The sequence below is a fragment of the Castanea sativa genome, chromosome 11, assembly GCF_040712315.1.
Source record: "Castanea sativa cultivar Marrone di Chiusa Pesio chromosome 11, ASM4071231v1".
NCBI classification, from domain to species: Eukaryota; Viridiplantae; Streptophyta; class Magnoliopsida; order Fagales; family Fagaceae; genus Castanea; species Castanea sativa.
In genome coordinates, this window is record NC_134023.1 from 33,718,415 (window position 1) to 33,742,417 (window position 24,003).

General features: G+C 36.7%; 2 protein-coding genes across 6 annotated transcripts; both read left to right on the forward strand.

Moving 5' to 3' along the window:
• The first annotated feature begins 1,850 nt into the window (after nt 1-1,850).
• LOC142616384 (uncharacterized) lies at nt 1,851-2,354 on the forward strand. Its single transcript, XM_075789246.1, has one exon. The coding sequence runs from the start codon at nt 1,851-1,853 to the stop codon at nt 2,352-2,354; it is 504 nt and encodes a 167-aa protein (XP_075645361.1).
• An 18,349-nt stretch (nt 2,355-20,703) lies between these two features.
• LOC142615237 (uncharacterized) lies at nt 20,704-23,855 on the forward strand. Of its 5 annotated transcripts, none has more exons than XM_075787955.1 (7): nt 20,704-20,905; nt 21,120-21,223; nt 21,427-21,480; nt 21,679-21,809; nt 22,070-22,187; nt 22,416-22,503; nt 23,289-23,520. In XM_075787955.1, the coding sequence occupies exons 4-7, from the start codon at nt 21,745-21,747 to the stop codon at nt 23,498-23,500; spliced, it is 483 nt and encodes a 160-aa protein (XP_075644070.1). In that variant the 5' UTR covers nt 20,704-20,905; nt 21,120-21,223; nt 21,427-21,480; nt 21,679-21,744; the 3' UTR covers nt 23,501-23,520. The 5 variants fall into 5 exon arrangements, with proteins under 5 accessions (XP_075644070.1, XP_075644068.1, XP_075644069.1 ...); XM_075787953.1 differs by adding an exon at nt 23,556-23,855 and having other exon boundaries at nt 20,707-21,223; nt 23,289-23,516; XM_075787954.1 differs by adding an exon at nt 23,625-23,855 and having other exon boundaries at nt 20,707-21,223; nt 23,289-23,516.
• The last annotated feature ends 148 nt before the right edge of the window (nt 23,856-24,003 follow it).

Below are 24,003 nucleotides of genomic sequence, written 5' to 3' on the forward strand. Positions count from 1 at the left end.
CTCAAAATTTAGGGAATTCTTTGGACGCTCAAGGAGGGACCTCTCTTAACACTTTTCACCCTCTAGAGAGAGAAACACTTATTTTACACTTTGAGAAGGCACACTCTTTCACACTCAAATTGATGATATTTGCTGATTCCCTATTTGATATTTAGGGTTTTTAGGTTTCAAAGATAATTGAATAAATTTCTCTAAACCCTAAAACATTTTCTCAAGAACAAGAAGTGCTCCATGCAAGAGGTTGTTTGCAATCACTCTATTCCTTTTCCTTTTATGTTTTTCTCTATTATGATAATGCATGTTTTTCTTTATCCATAACATGAATTGTTAATCGTTGTGTTGTTAAAGCATGATCTTGATTTTTCTATATAATTGTTGTGATCTCTTTCTTAATTTCAATAATCTGCATATAACGGATCCTTTTTCTTAAAATAAAAACAGAGCTGCATCTTTCTTAGATGTAGATCTGAATTTTCCTCAATTAAAAATAGATCTGCATCTTTCTTAAATGTAGATCTGAATTTTTCTTCATTAAAAATAGATCTGCATCTTTCTTAGATGTAGATCTGAATGTTTCTTAATTAAAAATAGATCTGCATCTTTCTTAGATGTTGATCTAAATTTTTCCTTAATTAAAAACGGATCTGCATCTTTTCGAGATGTAGATCTGAATTTTTTTCAAACAAAAATAGATCTTCATCTTCATTAGATGCAGATCTGAATTTTTCTCAAATCAAAAACTGATTTGTACATTTCTTAGATACAAATCTGATTTTTTTAACATATGCAGATTTTGGAACAAAGAAAAAGATTATGCATGATTGTGTTTATAGTTATTTTGTTTTGTTTGGTTCATGTAGCATAAATTTATTTCATGAATGAAATTCTCTTCTCAAAAAATCTTTTTCTTGTATTTTACACATATAAAAATAGATCTGATTTTTTTATCAAAAACCATTTATCATGCAGATACCGAGAGGCCAGAATATGGAAGCAGACGAGATTGCAAAGATAGCCTCGTCAGAAGATGAACCAGCATGCACGGAGCTGACCATGGAGATATAAGAACGCCCCAGTATCGAAGAAATCTCGATATTCGCAGTCCAGGGAATAAATAGCTGGATGGCGCCAATCATATCTTTCCTCCAACACGGGCACCTCCCCCAGGACCCCAAGGACGCCAGGAAAATCAAGCAAAGAGCAACCAGATTCACCATTCTGAATGACCAACTATACAAAAGAGGTTATTCCCTACCATACTTGAAGTGTGTCGACGAGGATGAAGCCAGGTACATCTTAGAAGAAATACACGAAGGCGTGTGCGGGAACCACGCTGGCCCCAGATCCCTGGCGAGCAAAGTCATCCGAACAGGTTACTTCTAGCCAACCGTTCAAACAGACGCAGCGCAACTCGTCAAAAATTGTGACAAGTGTCAGAGATTTGGGAACATCCAGCGACTCCCGGCGGAGAAGTTGACGACCATATCATCCCCGTGGCCATTTGCACACGGGGAATCGACATCGTCGACCGCTACCCCCGGGAAAGGACAGTGTAAGATTCCTACTCGTCGCAATTGATTACTTTACAAAGTTGGGTCGAAGCCGAGGCAACGGCATCCATCACCGAAGCACGAGTCCGAAGCTTCGTGTGGAAAAGTATCATCTAGTTCGGGATATCCCATTGACGATTGTCACGTACAATGGGCGACAGCTTGATAACCAAGGCTTCAGAGATTTCTCGCTCCGCCTTCAAGATCAAAACCGGTTCTCATCCCCGGGCATCCACAAGAACCTGTAGACGGAAGTAACGAATCGACATTGCTCCGTGATGATCAAAACCAAGCCGAACGATGCGAAGGGTGCCCGGCCGGAGGAATTACCCAACGTGTTGTGGGCCTACAGAACCACGCAAGAACTCCAACGGGCGAAACCCCATTCAGGCTTACATATGGCACTTGAGCGCAATCCCTACCGAAGTGGGAGTAACCAGCATCAGGCGAGAAGCATTCCACGATAAAAGCAATAACCAACAGTTACGAGTAAACCTGGACTGCCTCGACGAGGTAAGAGACAGGGCCTCGGACAGGATAGCAGAATACCAGAAGAAAATGACCGAATACTACAATAGAAGAGTGAGGCTCAGACGACTCCACGTTGGTGACCTCGTCCTGCGGAAGGTGACGACAGCTACTAGAAACTCCACCCAAGGAAAGCTCGGCCCCACATGGGAAGGACCTTACCGAGTCACTCATTACTCCAGGCAAGGCAGCTATCACTTGGAAACCTTGGACGGGAAAGCGCTTCCTCGACCATGGAACATTGAACATTTAAAGAAGTACCATCAAAAGGTGTAACAAGCTAATGTATTCATCTTTCTGAAATTAATAAAAGCATTGCCTACAGTCGTGCTAACAGACCAGTCCATATTACTGACGAGGCACAAAGAATGTCTCCAAAAAATATCTAAGTAATGAAATTCCGCATCGACGGATGTATATTACTGACGAGGCACAAAGAATGTCTCCAAAAAATATCTAAGTAACGAAATTCCGCATCGACGGATGTATATTACTGACGAGGCACAAAGAATGTCTCCAAAAAAATATCTAAGTAATGAAATTCCGCGTCGACGGATGTATATTACTGACGAGGCACAAAGAATGTCTCCAAAAAAATATCTAAGTAATGAAATTCTGCGTCGACGGATGTATATTATTGACGAGGCACAAAGAATGTCTCCGAAAAATATCTAAGTAATAAAATTCCGCATCGACGGATGTATATTACTGACGAGGCATAAAGAATGTCTCCAAAAAATATCTAAGTAATGGGATCTTGCACCGACGGATGTACATTACCGACGAGACACAAAGAATGTCTCCCAAAAGTCTAAGTAATGACAGGTGTGCATTACTGACGAGATAGAGAGATTGCCTCTAAAATTCTAAGTGAAAGAAATCCGCAATAACAGATGTATATTCTAAGCAAAGGCAACAAAACAAGTAGCTACAAAACCAAGAGCAGTGAGCAATTACTTTAAAGCAAAAATAGTATTCTCAAAATATGAGTAAAATTGTTCTCAAATTAAAAGCCCAAAATACAAAGGGCACATCAAAAAAAAAAAAAAAAACAACAACAACACAAACAGAAATTATAAAAAGTTTTCATTCGTCCTCTCTTTCATCAGTAGGAGGAACTTCAGCTGGGGTATTAGCATCAGGAGCAGATTGCTGCGCAGCCTCGTCAGCAGACATCTCTTTATCTACCTCCTCCATATCTAGCGTTTCCAAGTTTACTCCAGAGGGGTGTTTGATCAGGTATCTCCGCAGCAGCTCGAATCCCTTGAAGTACCAGCTGAAGAGGACAGAGTTGTACTCTTCTGTTTGCTGGAAGCCCTCTATGGCCCTCGCAAGAACCCCTTCGCCTTTCCCGAGCAGAAAGCAAGTTGTTCGTCCTTCTCTAGAACCAACCGCCGCCCGCCCGAGGTCATCCCGAATTTTCCCGGCCTCTTCCCGCAAATATTGGCCTCACCCATGGCGGTTATAAGCTCCTTCTTCAGCTTTGAATTATCCATCTCCAAGATCGATATCTGCGATAAAGCAGACTCGACCTTGGCCTCCTGAGCTAAATACTCAGAGGAAAGATGAATACTCTCCCCCAACACCTGTAGAACACACAGGGAGGTCACATTCAAAAAAAAAGGGAGAAGGAAGAAGTGAACGGGCATATGAAGCAAAAATGACACAAGGGCATTACCTGGACCAGCTTGTGCAAATGACGATCCACAAGGTCCTTTGCTGACGAGCCTGAGAAGACCCTCAAGTCCTCCGCCGTCACCACCTCACGAGCTCTGTGCACAGCAAGTTTCTCGTCGTCCCAAATTAATGACGAACGGGAATCAACTTTCTCCTTCCCCTTGTCTGAAGTTCGCTGCTTCTTAGAAGCAGGAGTGGGGATCTCCTTGATAGAGGCAGCAGGAGAGGCTGACCTCGTCGTGTCAGTCCCGGAGGCAAGATGCGTGATAAAAGCCGCAGAAGTAACCGGAGGGCCCTTCCCGGTAATGCGTACCACCTTCTTCCCGAGGTGGGATAAAGGTTCGTCCTTTTTTGCTCTCATCTTGTCATACATGCCTTTGTTAAATTTGGTCGTCATCTCTACAAGAAAGGAACATATAAAAAAAAAATGTGAAAGAAACATACACGAGAAAGAAATACACGAGGCGAAAATTACTTTTTTTGCCTTCAATCCTGAGGTTACGCAAGACGAAAGCAGAAGGTTCGGGGCCGAGGCAATAGAACGCGAGAGTGCGCGGATCTACAAGATCGTCCCAATCCTCAATTGTTCGCGCGTACTCGATCGCCTTCTCCACACGTTCCTTATATCTGCTCTTGAGCTTAGGACGCCTTTTTACTGCGCAAAACAATGAACAGAGAAGTTAAAAAAAAGAAAAAAAAAAGAAAGTCAAGTTCAACGAAACTCGGGTGACGGGAATAAGTAATGACGCACCTAAGTTTGGGGTCCTCCATTGACGAGATAGCCTCGGGAGTTCACCCCAAACCCCTCCAGAGGGGGTTTCAAAATCGTCCCCCGACACAAAGAAGAACCGGGATTTCCAGTACCTAAAAGACGAGGGTAGATTTTGGACGATCCTGGTCCTCTTTTCCCATGGGACTAGCTCATAGTACCCGAACTTTTTAGACTCCTTTAGACGATACAAATAGGTGAGCTCGTCCACCCTAAGCTCTCCACCGTCCGTAATGCCAGCCATATTCCCATACAACGACCGCATTCTCCAGGAGTTAGGCATAAGTTGCCCTGAAGCAACGCCGTAACGATCTAACAACTCCATAAAAAAGGGATGGACCGGGAGCCTCAACCCGCAGATAAAGGAAGATTCATAAAAACAGACCTCCCCAGGGAAAGAATGACAAGCCCGATCCTCCTTGGTTGGCAAACGAACCCTAACCCGCTCCGGGAACTGAAATCTTTCCCTAAATCGACCTAATGTCTCAGAATCTAGCCCACATACCTCTCTAAGGGCGTGGAAAGCCCTGACCTCCTGGAAGGAAGAGACGGCGGTATCTCCCCCCACTGGGTCGTCACTAGATGACAACCCGGTCTCAAGCTCACTAGTCCTCACCTCAGACATCCCTTCCCACTCCCTTAACAAATTCCCCAACCAATTGACGGATAGACGAAGCAATGGCAACAAATTGGCCACCACCACTCCCAAACCGTTACCCTCTGAGACAAAACCCTCAAGGTTTGGGGAAACTTCTACAAACCCTCCTAAGCGCGCGAAAAGGAAAGAGACCGAAGGACAAATAACCCAAACCTCAGAACTATCTATCATAGAAAGACCAAAGAAGCTAAAAAAAAAAAAAAAGGAAAGAGGGAAAAAGGGGGCATCAGAATCTCATTATTAAAAAAAAAAAAGGGAAAAAGAAAGGAAAAATCGAGAAGGGAAGAACGTACCTCGGATAGAGAAGCTAGAGAACCCTGCCTTGCACCAGCTTTGGAAAAATGGAGAAAGCGCACTAGTTCATAGAGAAAATCAAAGAAATAGAAAAGAGCACAAACAGGAAATTTTAGAAGATGAGAAACAAAAAAGAAGAGGAAAAGTGGGAGTTTTTAAACAAAGCCCAGAAAAAAACCGCAAATTAACGGGAAACCCAAGGGTCGCACAAAAGAAACAGTAACTGCGCCCACCAGTAAGCGCCACGTGGCAACAACCAGAATGGCGCCGCCACTACGCCTTTATTACAGCACGAAACCCCAAAAGTCATCTGCATCTCAAACGATTCGCATTCTGTGGACGACGTATTCGAACGATTCGCATCCTGTGGACGACGTGACGTGTCACGCCGACCACATGATCCGGGGGCATCTGATGGGAATGACAAGAATGGCTCACAGACGGGCATAATGCTACAGACGACCCATACCCCCATGACGAGATAAATATTGCCACGTCACTGACGAAGGCACCAAAATGATTCAATGCCAGCAGTAATACCTCGAGCGGTTACGACGCCAGCTGGGCAGACCGTTGGAAACATATTAAAGAACCATTACTCGGCCAGGAGCACCATTAAGCCAGGAATTAATGCCGCAACGGCCAGACACCAAAAAAAAGGTATATAAAGGAGAAGGACCATCCACATAGGGGGGACACAATTGCATAAAGAACAAAGTAATTCCTTTATAAAAACTCTATTTTCTTTTTGGGCTAACTTTGGCATCGGAGGTGTTGTGGCAGGCACCACACCGGTGACCGAGTAAAGAAACTTGTCTTATTCGCAGGAGTGACACAGTTATCGTTTGGACGGACTCCCACCGACTGGTGTTCATCTGGATGAACCTTCCTCAACTGACGATATTCTGCTTCAACAGTTTTTATTTTAGGTAGATTGTAACTAGGACAAAAAACCATGTAATTATTTGGTAGTTTGTAGCTAGGGCCCAAAGTTATGTAATCTTCAATTTATCAAACTTGTATTTATTTTTATCCAATCAATAAAAATGAAACATTTTGGTCATGTAAAGTTGTATTTTTTTCTTATTTTTTTGTATAAAAAATAAGTGGCGGCTTTACACCACTTACCCAAAAAGAGAAGTGCCATAAAAAGCAATCCAAAAATCTCTCTTTTTTTAGAGGCACTTTCGAGATCTCTCACAGTGGGGACTCCGCTGGGGATGTTGAGGGCTAAGTTTCGTATTAGACTTAAGTGACCAAATATGTACCCTTGTTTTGCATGGTCTTGCATGATATTGTTGCTTGTTTGTTTATTTATGATTATTGAGATATAGTATGATATTTTGTTTTATGATATTTTGTTGTATGTATTGTTTGTTAAAAGCTTTCCCTAATTGTCATAGTGTGTGCCATCCAAACAAATATGTATGTACCCCTTTTCAACAACTTGTGGTGGTAGTAACCATGGATCACTGGTCTATATTAGATTTGAGTACCCAGTGGTGAACTCACCAACTCATAGCCTAAAGTCACTGGATTATTTCTTGATGACTATAAAGGATAGACCATGCCGTTCAGACCAATGTAATGTTCATTACATTACAAGTTGGGAGGTGTAACGTCCTAGCTATAGGAAACAATAAAGCAACAAACTTACCCTACAACGTAATGACTTAGAACCTACCCTTAGGTTGGTCCCTGTTAAAATTGCATTGCATGTTGTGTGTGTTTGTTTTGCTTGCTTGGTTGATGCAGATGGTGACCTAGCTTTAATTGACCCAAGAAAGCCTGTTAGAGAGAGAGAGAGAGAGAGAGAGAGAGAGAGAGAGAGAGACTATTCCAGAGAGAGAGGGGGAAGAATTTGGTCAACATCTGAAGAAAGGCTGCAAAGAGGACCTAAGACCGACATTCAAGCCAGTAGCTCTAGTTCCAAGCTCTCACTCCCATCACGGTATTGAAGCCCATGAGCATAGAAGACACCCCGCTTCTACAACATCACAATCTCATATCTAACATACAAGATATTTCAAACCCCAACCAAATCTCCTAACATCCATAAACGGGGGGAGACACTTCAAACTCCAATCAAATTACCAAGCACCAACATACAGGGGGAGACACTTCGAATCTCAATCAAGCAACCCAATACCTACAAATTGGGGGGAGGGGGAGACACTTTGAACCCCAAACAAGCAACCCAATACCTATAAATGTGGGGGGGGGGGGGGGAAGACACTTCGAACCCCAATCAAGTAACCCAACATCCATAAATGGGGGGAGACACATCAAACCCAAGATACCGATCCTAATAAAAATTGCAAACATTACAAGGGGCGAGACACTTCAAACCCCCACATTTGGAGACATACAACCTAGAGTCAAAGTCTACCGAGATTTCAACCCTTTGGATCACAAGTTCACCAAAAATCAAGCCCATCAAGCCCAAGGAAAGTTCAACCCTAATGAGTCAAGAAAGAATTGAAGATGTTCTCAACTCCATCCAAGAAGGTCAAGAGAAGACAAATGAAGAGCTAGCCCAAATCTCCCGGATTGCCAACTCTGCATTACAAGTTAGCTTAGCCAATCAAGCTATGCTCTCTACCTTGTGCAAGGATAATTCACCAGAACTCGAAGAGATCCCACACTTCCAATTTCTAAAGAAAAGAGCTAGAGATTTAAATGAGTTATCTTTCCAACTATCCTCTCCAATCAACAAGAACATGTCAATGGACTCAATCCCTAAGGAGGTAGTGCCTTATCACATCAGTAACAGTGTAGTCACAACCATCAACTAGCAATTTCAAGTGCTGAAGAAATTTTTCAGAGTTACACATGACTTTGAGCGAAACCTTGGAAAAATTACAAGTTAAGGGATTACTGAAGCCATTGGATCCCAAGCCAATACCACATCCCATGCCTAGAAGATACAATCCTAATGTTCATTGCAAATATCATCAGGGAGAAGGCCACACAACTGACAAGTGTTTTCACTTAAGGCATGATATTCAAGATCTGATCGACAAACAAGTCATTGCTCCACCATCATCAGCAAGTCATCCTGACTTTGTTTGAATTTCATTTTGGTTCTTTGGTTTTATTGTTTATTTAGGATTTGCTTTCTAGTTGGTTATTTGCTCAATAAAGTTCATGTAGTGTTTGAAGCATTTGATTCATTATGTTATTCATATGTAAATAAATAAAAAATAAAAAATAAAAAAAGAAAAAAGATTTTTTTTTTTGTTTTTTTTTTTGTTTTTTTTTTTTTGTAAATTTGCACTAGGGGCATTGTGCCTTCTTAGTAACCTTTTTCTAAAAACCCTTTTTTTGTGTTCCTTCAAAGACTCCAAATTTTTTTCAAAAGCTTTCTTTTCAAGAGAATACAAGAAGAACCATTTGGCAAAACTTTTTCCAAATCATGATGATTAATGGCTCTACCAATCAATTTGTTCTAAAGAGGAATTTAACTTCCTTCAATCCATGTAAGGACTTGTGCTAAACATTCAAAATATGACAAGAAAAAGTCCTAAAAGGCAATCAAAGAAAGACATCCATTCATCCAAATTTCTCAAACCACATATACTCAGTCCCAATCTTTACAGAATTTTTTTTCACATCATTGGAGCATTTATATTTCTATTCCAAGAAAAATTTATTAAAGGAGTTTAAGTCACTGTACTTACAAGAAAACATCACTAGGGATAGGAGGTCGTCTTCGATAACCCACATTATTCCTTGACATCTATTACAATAATTATCCATTACTAGCCAACTTGAGCCTTTAAACAGTTAGCATGTTTTTCAATGAACCCACCAAAAACTTAAACCTTGGGTGGGGAAATTAAGTATGCATGCTTAAATCTCAAGATGAGGAAGTGTTGACCTTATGGATCCAGCTCCACTTGGTAAGGTCCTCAATGAAGACAATATGACAAGTTAAGAAGGGAGAAATTCATCAAGTTCAGATAAGAGAGTCCATCAAAGTTAGGTAGAAAGGAAATCCATCAAGGAGAGATAAGATTTTGATAATGCATCAAACTGTGAGAAAAAAGAGAAGGCCATCAAGCTAGAAAAGACTTCAACCCAAAAAGAGAGAGAGAGAGAGAGAGAGAGAGAGAGAGAGAGTAAGAGAGAAGTGAATGCAAGAATTTTCATCAAGTTGTGAGAGAATACTAATTCATCAAAAGACACAAGAGACATGAGATTTCATGAAAGATCATTCAAGTTGAAAAGGATGAGCAAAAATGAAGACTAATCAAAAGCAAAATTCAATCAAATTGAGGAAGATGAGGAAAAGAAAAAAATAAGAAACATTTCATAAAAAAAGGTGTTCAATCAAGTCAAGAAAAATGAAAGTGCATTAGAAAGGATAATAGGGTATCATGGAGAAATACAAATTCATCCACGAAAGATGGAAGTCTGTCAAATTGAAAAAAAAATGCAGTTGAGTGAAAGCCAAAAAAATTCCAAAAAAAAAAAAAAAAAAAAGCTCGCTAGACTAAAAACCCAAAAGGGCTGTCTAGGCAAAAATTAGAGCAAAAAAAAAAAAAGAAGAGAGAGAAAAAAAGAAGAAAAAGAAAAAAAGAGTCTACTAGGCTGAAAACCCGAAAGGGTGGTCTAGGCAAAAGTAATGGCAAAAACAAAACAAAAAATCAAAGAATTCTTTCACAAAAAATGAGAGTCAGTTATTTGACCACAAGATAGGATGCTAAGAAGACCAAAAAGAGGAAGTTGTCAAGCTATAAAAATCAAGACTAAATGAAAGGAATCAATGAAGACCAATGAGAAGATGATGAACATGACAAGGATTTTAGCACAAGAGTCAATGATAGAAGATGTGGAAAAATCTTCCAATGCTTGAATTTAAAGTATTGCATACTTGGGGAAATATCATAAGGGTTTTTGAACCTTTTATATCCTTCCTTTCAATAACCTGAACCCGGTCTACATCACAACCTTTGAATAAAGCCCTCCTTGAAATCCTATTGATTGAAAGCACACATTTAGCTCTAATGATATTTTCTCTTGGATTAAGAAAGAAAATTGCTCAAGATTATCAAGCTCCTCTAGCTAATATCTTTAAAAGACAAATTTCACAAATTCTCAAGAGACTAAAAAAAGAAGCTCCAAACACTCACTTTGTTTGCTTCCAACAGAAAATAACTCTCAAGAAAACAAATTTCCAAATTCTCAAAAAATTTCAAATCTTTAAACTTAGGATTTTTCCTTTTCTTGCTTGTTCTGAACAAATGTGATTACCAAGCCTTTCATCTCTTTGATTGTCTTTGAAGACTTAATCTAAAAAATTTTCAAAATGAAGAAGAAAATTTGATTACATGTTTTTGATGATTTCAGATCCTTTCTAGCCAATGAGATTGAGTTAACAATTGAGCATTATGATTGGTCAAAGAGTTTGTTCAAAGGATCACCTTTTGTTCATCTGAAAAAAATAAAATTTCAAAGGATCTCGTTCTAAGTAAATTGCTTTTTTTTTCTTCTTTTTTTTTTCCAAAAAAGAAGACTCATTTCAAAATTTTCATTTCTCAAAAAAGAAGACTTTTCAAAACTTCATTTTTCAAAACTTTTTTTTCGAACTACGTCTAGACTTGATCCTCTATGAGAGAGGTGCGTAGGCAACCTTTTCAAAGGCCCGGTCACAATCACCCAAAAAGAAACTTCATTTCAAAAAAGATTTTTCAAATTTTCATTTTTCAAAACTTTTTTTTCGAACTACATATAGACCTGAGAGAGGTACGTAGGCAGCCTTTCCAAAGGCCCAGTCACAATCACTCAAAAAAACTTTCTTTTTTCAAAGGCTCAAAATTTTTGTATGTGAATTTAGGCTAGGAGCATTTGTTTTGCATTAAGCACATCATCAATTTTTTGTGCAAGCATGTCTAAACTAGGGGCATTGGCCCAAAACATTTTTATAATAACTGAGTATTAACAAGTTCATGAGAAGAATCTTTTGCAGGAGGTGGACGTGGATTTTTCATCTACTCAATAATCACCATCAATCTTTAGTTCAAAGGTGCCAATCGGCACTCCCACAAGGTCCATTGGCCCATCATCCCAGTAATCCTTGTTTTGCCTAGTTTTGTGATTTTGATATTGTTTTACTCAAATTTTTCTTTATTGAGGTTCCTACACAATAAGATTTTTCAAAATTCATATTAATTTCTGAACTAGGGGCATTTGGTCATGCCTCATCCATTTTGAAAAAAATCATCATCATCATCATTTTTTCATAAAAAATCAAGATTTCCTAAAAATCATGCATCCATTTCTAAACTAAGGGCATTTGGCCATACCTCGTCCATTTAAAAAATAAAAAGGAAATCATTGTTTCCTCAAAAGTCAAGGTTTTCAAAATCATGCTTCAATTTGTAGACTATGGGCATTCAGCTGTGCCTCATTTAAGTAAGATCACCCACATCAAAACCTATCAGGTAAATTCAAACTTCACACCACAAAGCTTCATTAGGTAAACTCTAAATTTTTTTGAATCAAGCTCTTACAAGAATAAGTTCGTGTGTATCAAAGTCATCAAATGAAAAGATCAAAGAGTGATAGTTCATGAGTTATACAAATTAACTAACTAGAAATCAACTCTTGTTTTTCTTGCAGGAAATTAAAAGAGGAAAAATCTTCTAGACTTCAGCCCTGCCTTAAAAGTAGTCAGCTGTACTTTGTCGTCAGCATCGTCCACCTCCAGGGTTTCTCGGGTGAAACGTTTCACGTATGACCGCAAAGTTTCTTTCTCCCCTTGCTTAATAGTGAGTAGGTGATCCGCAAGTCTTTTAGGACGTTGCCTTCTGGCGAAGCGGCGCAGGAAGGAGCTACTAAGCTGTTCAAAGTTATCAATGGATGAGGTTGGTAGTTTTGTGAACCACTCTCTTACAGCTCCCTTAAGCGTGGTAGGAAAAGCGTGACACATTATTTCATTAAGGGGTTGTTGGAGGCCCAATGTCGTCTTGAAGGTATTAAGGTGGTCCTGGGGGTCCTTAAGCCTGTCGAAAGGCTCAAGTTGAGGCAACCGAAACTTCGCCGGTACGATCATTCCAAGACTGCCACGGTGAAAGGAGAATCTGTCGCCCTGACCATCCTATCCAGGCTCCGATCGGTCTTCTCCTTAATGGCATTTCTCAGTTCCTCCATCTCTTTCCTCATCTCTTAAAGGAGATCAGAATTTTGCTCGTCTAGAGTAGAGGTCCTTCGTCGGTTGCTTCTACCATGGCTGTCTCCTTCATCCTTTTGAACAGCTTTGGACCGATTCTCCTCCTACTAAAGCCGTTGCCTCATCTCCTGATTCTATCTAGTGAGCTCCTCAACAGTAGCCGCAAGAGCTTGGACTTGTTGGGCCAAGGCCGCTGAATCCTGATTTGACTCCATCCGAATATTGAAGCTGGTAGAAACTACTCTTTTTGAACTTTAGTACAAAAATGTCGTCCCCACAAACAACGCCAAATTGATGAAGCACAGGTTCATCAGTTGTATTGAGTTCGTCCAGGTGGAACCGAATGGTTACTAGCGTCATGGAGGAAACAATCAACTCCCTGAAAATGGACACCGATGTGGTGCCTGTCATGACGCCTTCAATGCCAAAGTTAGTATATCGAGGGTTTAACACAGTATTTAAGAAATATAATGAGTAAGTGTGTTCTCTATCCTTCATACCTCTCCCTGGTGCTTGTGAGGACCGTATATATATGTTCTCCTGGCTTCTAACCGTCGGAGCAGTGATTGCAGCTATAATGCTCCTATTGGTAACGCCTTGTGTCCTTTTAATGTGGCCTTTAATGGGCGTCCAACGGTCTACAAAGCTGTTTATGTAACCATCCGAGAGGTTATCCTCTTATTAAATGGTTGGGTATCTTCATCATTAATGCGGGTGTCCGGTTGGCTCGTCGCAAGAGATGACTTCGTCACTAACTTAATGTCGTCTATATGAGCTGGAGGCGTCAGTCCCATCAAAAAACATATCTGCATCTTTCTTAGATGTAGATCTGAATTTTTCCTCAATTAAAAACAGATCTGCATCTTTCTTAGATGTGGATCTGAATTTTTCTTAATTAAAAATAGATTTGCACATTTCTTAGATGTAGATTTGAATTTTTCTTAATTAAAAATAGATCTACATTTTTCTTAGATGTAGATCTAAATTTTTCCTTAATCAAAAATGGATCTGCATCTTTCCTAGATGTAGATTTGAATTTTTTTAAACAAAAAATGGATTTGCATCTTCATTAGATGCAGATCTAAATTTTTCTCAAATCAAAAACTGATTTGTACCTTTCTTAGATACAAATTTGATTTTTTTAACATATGCAGATTTTGGAACAAAGAAAAAGATTATTCATGATTGTGTTTATGGTTATTTTGTTTTTTTTGGTTCATGTAGCAAAAATTTATTTCATGAATGAAATTCTCTTCTCAAAAAATCTTTTTCTTGTATTTTACACATAGAAACAGATTTGATTTTTTTTTTATCAAAAACCATTTTTTTATCATCACAAAACAAATCTGATCTTTTACAAACTTAAAACCATTTTTTCAACATGTTAAAATAGATCTGATTTTTTACAAACCAAAATCAATTTTTTTAATTACCAAAATAGATCTGAATTTTTCCCACCAAAAACTATTTTTTTAGATTCTTAAAAACAAATCTGGCATTTTTAAACAATCCAAAATCTTTTTTTTTTTTTTACTAAAATAGACCTGAAATTTTTTAAAAACAAAGAAGAGGATTCATTCATAAATAAATTTGTGTGATTTAGTTTTGTTCATATATACAACATGTCATTCATAGCATGCATAAATGATACATTGGTCACAAGAATCTTAAAGACCAAACTCTGTCTAGGCGGAATGGGTGCCTAACACCTTCCCATTCTGTAACCTAGCCTCCGAATTTAGTGTCTTTGGATAGGTAGACTTAGACTTTATCTTTGTTTTTATTTTGAGTAGACTATAACTAGGACAAAAAGGCATGTAATTATTTGGTAATTTGTAACTAGAACCCAAAACTATGCAATCTTCAATTCATCAAACTTATATTTATTTTTATCCAATCAATAACAATGAAACATTTTAGTTATGTAAAGTTGTATTTTTTTTTTTGTATAAAAAATAAGTGGCGACTCCACACCCACTTATCCAAAAAGAGAGGTGCCCTAAAAGGCACTCCAAAAATCTCTCTTTTTTGAGAGGCACTTTCAAGGTCTCTCATAGGTTCCTAACACCTTCCCATCCCCATACCTAAACTTTGGACACATGCTCTGGTAAAAGAACAGTCCTTCCATGAAGGGCACTATATTTATGGTCCTAGACCTAATCTAGGTGGTGACTCCATTTCTCCGCCATGATCCACCCTAGGCCTAGGCGTACTCCCCTAAACTGCGAGGATGACACCAGACACTGTGGGCACTTGGCCCATAAAGCCACCATCTGAGATTAAACTGGTAAAACCCATATGAAAAAAAAAAATTCAAAACCCATCAACCCATCAAACCCATATGAAACCAAAACCAAATCAAACGCAACAAACCCATATAAAACCAAATCAAACCCATCAAACCGATCAACCCATCTATCACCAAGGATCTCTACTTCCATTTCACAACCACCAACCACTGCCGATCTCAACCTCACCTTGCAAATCACCTATCTTAGCCTCTCTCTCTCTCTCTCTCTCTCTCTCTCTCTCTCTCTCTCTCTCTCATATGAGTTTCTCAGTTTCACATCCACCTCCACCCCCACCGCCGATCTCCACCACCACAACCAACCACCCACCCCATGGAAAACTAGAAAAAGAAAAAAAAGAAAGAAGAGAGAGGGATTGAGAGCTTGAACATAGAAAGAAGAAAAAGAAAGATACAAACACACATAGACACCAAAAGAAAGAGAGCAATCATGGATTTGGAAAGAGTGAAGAAAAAGAAAGATACAAACAAAACACATTAACCAAGAGAGAGAGAGGAGAGAGAATCAAAGATCTAAAAAGAAAGAAGAAAAAGAAAGTATCAAACGCAATGACCATGAGAGAGAGAGAGATAAGATTTATTTATTAATTTATTTTTGTTTTAATTTTTCTTTTTTGGTTTATCTTAAAAGAAAGAAGAAAATGAAATAGATACAAACACAAACACAAACACAGGCACGCCATCATAATTGAGAACAAGTGTTAATTTAGTGTTTGTTTCTTAAGATAGTTCAAGTAAAATTGAAATAGTTTCTATAAATATTTTTCTCAATCTTTAAAATTGAAAAAGTCTTTTGTTTTTTTTTTTTGAATTTAAATTTTAAAAAAAATTATTTTTTTATTAATTTATATGCAACGTGGTATTTTTAAATGCCAAATAAAATTTATTATTATTATTTTATTAGACACGTCAGCATTTAGTGTGCCAACAGTGCACTCCGTTTGCCACATAAGACTTTTATGTTAGTGGGTTGATGGCAAGGACCCAAATAAAAATAATTTTCTATTTTTAGGGACTGAGGTAGGCACAAAATCAATTTAAAGATTAAAATGAGATTAGACCCAAAATGTAAGAACCAAAAGTATAATTTCACCAAGATTTAAGTAAAATTATCAATTCAATATGGTACTAATTTACCATACCTTTTGATAGGATGAAGCTCCCCAATGCGAAAGCAAAAGATTTGTCAATTAATGAACCGAACCTATTAGCAACAAGTCAACAACCATGTTCCTACTTGTTGCTGCAATAATTTGGAAAAAATGTAGAAGCCATTTAGCTTTTGTTGACACCCAAGAAATCCCAAAAAGGAGGGGAAAGCCCAAACTCAGTGAGCCAACAAACATATGCCTTCTTACAGCTACAAGGTACTCATAATGAGGCCCCTACAAAAAGAATAAAGGAATGAAATAGAGAAAGAAGCCCAAATTGGAGAAGGGGAAATGCGGCCCAACCCATTGAATAGACAAGCCCAGAAGGGATTTTGTCCTTTAGAAAGAAAGAGCCTGTAAAAGAAAGGGAAAAGGAAGACGTTTAGAAGCCCAAGGCCCCTGGGTAGAGGGAAAGGACAGGGATCCACAATAGCATTGAGGACCTAAGGTTGAATGTTGAACTGTCTGAAAAAGGAGGAAGACCGAGGGACCTCGAAGAAGGAAGAAAGACTAAAAGCATGACAAGATCAGAGAACCTTTACAAGAATCCTTCATCCCGACGAAAGATCAACACCAAAGATCCCCGTCCTCTCAACAAGCCCACGACACCCTGTTGGGCTTGGGTTTAAGGACCTGTCACAAAAGGGACCTCACAGCTTTCAAGTATTAAAAGAAGGTACTTCCTAAACAACATGCGGGGTGTGCCTTTGTGTATATTTTATGGAACAGGAAAACAGGTACCAAACAAATCTCCAAAGCAAGACAACTTCAGTACAGTTACTTTTTTACCTTCTAAGATTGGATCGAATTCATTAACATAATAGGAAGATCATTACCCATAAAGAAGAGGTCTTTTTGCTTGTAGAAAACAGGAAGTTTTGTCATCATCATGGACATCTTAGACAATCCATTATAAAGATAATTACCACAACAACAGTGACTAACAAGGCACCCGTCTAAACTTTTCCATTTACTTTTCTAGTTGTCAAAGCAAATGGGTGGCTTTTGCTCATCATATATATGGAGCTACCAAATCCTGAACTGTGACAAAATTGTAAGGCTTATCCTTATCTGTCCAATACTGCAACTCATCTTCCCTTAAAATCATCTCTTATAAATCAGTTGCATACGAATAATAGACATGGAGCACATGTAAATCCTATCTTTTAAATGGTTTTAGCATATTTGAGACTAGAAATTCACACTTGCCTCTCTCACAAAGATATATTGGCAGTTTTCATTCTCAAAATTGTAATAAACAAAGGCATCAATTCTGCTCTAGTTTCCCATTGCCACCAATTTTTTAAGTCACCTGCATATTTTACAAGGAAAATTTCTGAATTACTTCCTATACTTGACATTATCTAAGTACCTAAGGCCTATAAACGCATGAAGCAATCTCTAAAAAGGAATAATAACTTCACAGTTTCTTGCATACAAAAATCGATCAAACACAATGGCTCCTCTCCCTTCAGTTCACCATCCTTGTTTTGCCATGTTTAATATAGAAAGCCAGCATTTTGATCAGGCTGATCTGAGCGAACTCGATGGGCAGCCTTATGAGCCCAAGCTTGAAATAAAATAATATTTTCTTTATTACTTCAAAAAAATATACTTGTCCAAACTCCAAATCCTGGCTCCATTCTTTTGTAGGTATCTCTAAAAATCAAGTCAACCCAACCCAACCCATCCCTTAGATAGTAGATTAGATTAGATTGAATTGGGACATCTAATTGAGGTCATTTTGGCAAGCCACATTAAAAAATAGGTTTTCATTCAACTAGTAAGTCCATTATCCAACAAATTATTATAAGTTCCTACTATTAAGGATAATATTCAAATTTCATCAAAACTAAATCTCAGTATACCAAAATAAATGGAACCAACAAATTATATATATATATATATATATATATATATATATATATATATATATTGTCAAGAGTATTATAACTCAATTAACATTTCTTGGTGTTTCCAACAAAGACATTTAAGATTCAAATCCCTTACCCCTAACCATAATCCTAATTTCAAAAGAAGGGGAGGGTGGGGGGACAACAACAATTCATCACCCCATGAAAAATCAACGTAAGGCATCAAGTTGGAATGAGTTGAGTTGAGTTGAGTTGAGTGCATTAGGTTGATGGGTTGACTGCATACCCCTATATGGAAGATATCTTATAGTTTGTGTCTAAACTAGTTCAAAAGTCAAAATATTCTTGTTGTAATGAACTACTCCATTAACTTTTACTTTAATTGACAAATTAGCCTATAAAAGATTTAATTTTTGTCAATTTAGATCCTCCATTTGTAAAAATAAGTCAATATGATCATTTCATCCAAATCTATTAGTATTGACATGGCAGTCAAGAGCTTAGGGTCTGGAATGGGGAACACCCACGGTAAATGGTGAACAAACCTTAACAAGACAATACTACTAAGAATTATGAGTGATCGTGGGGTGCCAAATAATATCATATTAATATTAATTATTTAAATTGATTTGAAGTTATTTAAGAATATAGTTTTTTTTTTGTGTGGTGTTTTAGAAACACAGTTTCATAATTTAAAATTGTGTTTTGAAAACACAATTTCAACTTACTTAACTAAATTTTAAGTGAAATTGATGTCAACACTTAAAATTGTGTTTGTTAAGAGTTTTGTAACTCAAACCTCTTGATGTTTCTAACATCTAGAGTTTAAATCTCCCTTCCCCATTGTTACAATTATAGTACTATAAAAAATTAAAAATACTAAATAATAAATACAAGTTTAACAAGAATGCTAGAATCTCAATTTTTTAATAATGATTATGAGAGGATAAATGGTGCCTAAACCTTTAAATAATAATTTATCAATCTTATAAAAAAATTATAAGTTTAGGAAAACAACATTTGAATCCCAAGCCTTTAGTAATGAGTCCAAGAGTTCAAATAAAATTATTATAAGTAAAATAAATAAGTAAAAATTAAATTTCCAGCCTCAAAGTAATCAAACCAATGGGATCAAATTCAATTATCTCTATTTGAAACCTACAAAATGCTAATTATGATGATTAAAGTAAATGTAGATGTTATTTGGAAGATTCTCAAAAAAGAAATAAGAAAAAAAGAAGATGTAATTCGGAAAGATGGGGAAGTCAATAGTATCTGTGATATCTTGTGAAAATATTGGAAAAAGCATTTGTACTAAGATTCAATGGGCATGAACTCACTCTTTAAATGTAGCTAGAAGTATGGTTTGTAAGAAAAACTATTGATTTAACAAAATCAATAAATTTTTAAAAGGGAATCATTGAAGAGTGATGATGCCCAAATACTTAAAATATCCTAAACCCTAAATAAACATCATAGTTAGTACAGTGTGGGTACATTACAGTAAGTATAGAGACAAATATAATTCGACATTTTTAAGAAAAGTACGTTTCAAAAATTTGGCAGAAAATATGGAAACGGAGAAATAACGATATGTGTATAGTACGTGTAATATGTTTATTATTAAAAAAATCGCCATTTAAAATACAAAACATTTGTCGTAGAGTAATACTACATCCACATTATTTTCACAATAATTTCAGAACAAATAATAGATGACAAGATGTTATTGATGTTAATGGTGGCTCAAATTAGAACCATTAATAGCTTACCACTTAAAATTTGTTATGAAATTATTGTGAACATAGCATTACTCTGTCATATACTTTATTTATTTATTTATTTTATTTATGGAAATATGCTTCTTTTTAAATAAATACAATAATCTTTGTATTGAGTAAGATTCTCACCAATTTAATTTTGAATAACCTATTTAATAAAAAATTATATCAATAGACTTTAATGGTAACATTATTAAGTAATAATATTCATCCAAAAGCTAATAATTCGATTATTAGCTACCATTTTTTTTGAGAGAGTTTAAAAAAATTATTAGCTATCATTTATTGCTATTTTTAGGAATTTTTTTAATTGCTTATTGCTATTTTTTAGGAATTGTAACAAAGGATACGTGTTTCACTCTTTTAATCTTATTTCTTAGGAGTTGTTTAATCATTTATTTTATTATAATGTTTTCAATTTTTAATTTTCATTAATAAATTTTATTTAGACAGCCCCTTTAGCATTTTATAGCCCGGAGTTGTTTAATCATTTATTGTTGTAGTGACTGCAACTTTATGTCTTTAGCATTTTATAGCCCGTATGTTTATGTAGTTTTTAACTTTTGCGTGTTACAAACGGGAATGAAATTGTCATTCCAAAATAATGCGCATTTTATCGTACAGATGGAAACAAATCGGCAAATGGGAGTTTTAATTAGTTGTTAACCCATATCATGCACGGAAAATTTTTTTATAAATGTATAATTTATTATGAAACAAATGATATATTAATTAAAAAGTTTTGGGTTATTTCTAAAAAAAAAATTAATAAGTTTTGGGTTGTTCTACCGTACCTCAAAAAAAAAAGAGGTACGGTACCCCTAAATCTGAACCCTTCATTTACTGCTATTTTAATCATGACCATTGATGTAATTTTAATGGTTTTGGTTACCGGTTAAACAGGTTTTATATATATATATACCAAAAATTAGAACATTCATCAAACTTTTCTCTCTCACGTTTGCTTCTCTTATCTCTGCTTGCTCTGTCTCAGTTTGCCTCTCTAAATAGAACCCTCAAATCACAGCTAAAACCATGCAAGAACCAGACAGCCGCAGCCGCACACCCACAACCTCAAATCGGCGGCGCTTCTTTTCTGCCATTCTATATCGGCGGATTACATATGATTAACGCTGATATGGTTTTATATTATTTCTCTAAACTTTGTGGGTTTAAGCTATTATTGTTTTGTTTGAGTTTCGGTTCTTAAAGACATATTTGACAAATTAAATCTTTACACCGAATTGCTTGACAGTCCACCATTGATTGCCTGGATCACTACTGCCATCTGAAACTGAAATTGTAATAAGGCTTATTCCTCAAAAAGATGCTCAAATTATTTTTGTTTCTTGCAGCTTGATCTAAAAACTTTATCCGTTGCAATCCGTTTGTTATGGGCCAAATCTCCTGAGCAACGAGCAGCTGTTGACTTGGACCATGGACACCCACTACTCAAGAGGTAAAAGATGCTCCCAGTTCTGTCCAGAGTTTTGCTATTTATGTATTTGGATGTTCAACTGGTGATTATTTGAACATAATCTTGATATTCGTTTTACAATTTTTATTTTGCACTGGTTTATTTTCACTTATTCTAAACTAGAAATACACTTCCATTCTTTTTGTGGTTAACTTGTACAATTTCGCTTTATCTACAATCTGTAGGAATATCTTGAAGAATGTATTGGACCTAACACAAGAAGAGCAATCTTATATCAAGTAAGAAATGTTGAAAGCTTATCACTTCTCAATTGCGTTCCTTTAACTGTTTGTTGTAATTTTTTGGAAACATCACCTAGAAGTATTGAGGTTAAACATAGAATTGGATTTTCTATTAACGAAAATCATTCTCAATTAATTGTTCATAGACTTTACATTAAGATGTCCCTAACTTGACCTACAACCTGTGTGCTGCAGGAATATGTAATAGGTATATCAGCAACTGTTTTTGAGGGTCAACTTAATGCTTGCTGGACCCATAAAATGACACGAACAGAAATTGAATTGATCCGTTCAGCTGGATTTCTTGTTTCAGTCATTCATGGCAGGTGTGCAGGCATATTTTCTGTATTAATTAAACAGTGCTTGATCACAAAATCTTTTCTCAACTCTATTTCTTATTGCACTTGAGCATAGTTGTTATGTTCTGTGATATATATCAAGATAATATTCTTTTGTACAATAAGTAATAAGCATATCTTGCAAACTCAATTTTTAAAGCTTCAGAAAAGATAAATTTTAGAACATTTTACCATTTAATTTCATTGATTCAGGATTTCCACTCAAGACTTTGTTTGTGAATGTGTAGGCATGATATAATTGCTGAAATATATTATGCAAGGAGACTTGCAGAGAAGTCGCATCCTGTTGCTAGAATGATAGAACTTCATGGAGGTCATCTAGTGAGCCATGAGAGGACCGCAGAGGTACATTTTTCATCTATAATTGATTTGATTACAATAAAGCAGCTCATTGGATTATGGCATGGTGAAAATCTAAGATGAAAGGATTTAAATAATCGGTGCTTAATAATAATAGTAATAATTATAATAATTATTATTAGTGCTTCTTGAAATCTATGACCATGACTTGATTGGACCATAGTTTACAAGGAGAACAGAACCTAAAAACTTTTCTTTTCCCTTAAATTTCAGGTCAATCAAGCAATTCTTGAATTAATCAAGGCATCAGAAGTGAGTATCAATCCTAATGAATGGCCTAATTTGCCAAAGAAAAAGTCTGGTAAGTATTCCACGTTGAAGACAAAAGCCTCTCTTTCTTCCTTTGATTGGGTTGACATCATGACCTTTAGCTGTAGCTCAGGAGTCATTATCCAATACTATCAGAGCACCACAATCCCTATTACAAAAAATAGGGCCTTGCATGTGAGTTCACAGATAGGAGTAGGACAGATATGCATGTAAATAGGAAGTATAGTGCTGTACGAGTGCCCAATAATTCCTTATAGCACTTAGAAAGTTAGAAGTACATTCTAGTTTTAGCCCTACAGCCATTGAATATCAATATTGTGGATAAAGTGATCTGGAAATATAACCTAATGTCAGGAAATTCACTGCACCGGAATTTCTTAACTATAACTATAATTCTAGATTTCAGTATGCTGTGATAAAACTAGCTCAACTGCTAACTAGGGTTATTGCTCGGAGTATACCATAATAAGAGCTTATCCATCATAGCTTCAGGGTGTAACCGAGCTGAACTAAGACGAGCTATGTTTTATGATATTGAATGTTGGGCTATTAATAAGTAACATTTTATGATATTGAATGTTGGGCTATTAATAAGTAACATTTTCATAAAATGAGACTTTTTGTTGTTGTATCTCATAAAATTAACCTCAATAGACTAGTTGAACAACTTTTGATGAATCTAACTACTAACCAAAACACTGCTGTTACTTAGATCATATGTAACAAACTAACAATAACCAAATCACATATGCAGTATAAAATTCTACATTTTATTTTGAAATCATGTGTTGATACATGTTTTTTTTTTCCCTGCAGGGTGGATAGGGCCAAGGGTGACATTAATCAGAATAAACACAGAGGGAGGAAGCAATATCTCTATCATGCTTTACGTTCTATCAAGACTGAATATTTTCCTGTTATACCTTTTTGGTCTCATTGTTTTGGCATTTGAGTATGGACGACGGGTTCTAAAAAGTTTAAAACCAGTTAAAGTTGGACCTTCCCTTGCATTAGATGATAGTCAATGAACCCATGTTTTTACTGGTAATCCTCCACTCCAAATTTTTTTTCCCTTTTTTGCAGGGGCTTATTGATATGTCACACTTCCATTACCTCATATACCATAACATGTGATGAATACTGAATAAACAGGATTCATAAAACAATTTTTTTAACAAAAGATGAGAGGCTGACAATCCGGCCATTCAGATTTTCAAAGCGATTGGAGGCAAAAAAGGTGGGAGATTGGGGCAGCCAATATTTAGGCAGATACCTCTCCACTGCTATCGGTTCATGTTTAATTTTTTATACTTGCAAAAGATGATGTAACAAATCCCCTGGTGCCTAATCTTCAACAAACTCAATACCCTTTTGAGTGGCAATTTATAAAATAAAAAAAAAATAAAAAAAGGCTTCTTGACTCCTTTGTTTAAAAATCCCTCTGCTTCTTGACTCTTGAGATACAGAATAATCATGGTTTTGGAATCTCAAAGGCATAGGTGCAACTATAAGTTAATTACAAAGAAAGCTT

Bases quoted from the DNA above. Each gene is read 5' to 3' on its own strand.
- LOC142616384 (XM_075789246.1), top strand. From the start codon at position 1,851: ATGCGAAGGGTGCCCGGCCGGAGGAATTACCCAACGTGTTGTGGGCCT.
- LOC142615237 (XM_075787955.1), top strand. From the start codon at position 21,745: ATGACACGAACAGAAATTGAATTGATCCGTTCAGCTGGATTTCTTGTT. The intron at 22,188-22,415 runs GTACATTTTTCA...CTTAAATTTCAG, and splicing joins GCCATGAGAGGACCGCAGAG to GTCAATCAAGCAATTCTTGA. The intron at 22,504-23,288 runs GTAAGTATTCCA...TTTTCCCTGCAG, and splicing joins TTTGCCAAAGAAAAAGTCTG to GGTGGATAGGGCCAAGGGTG.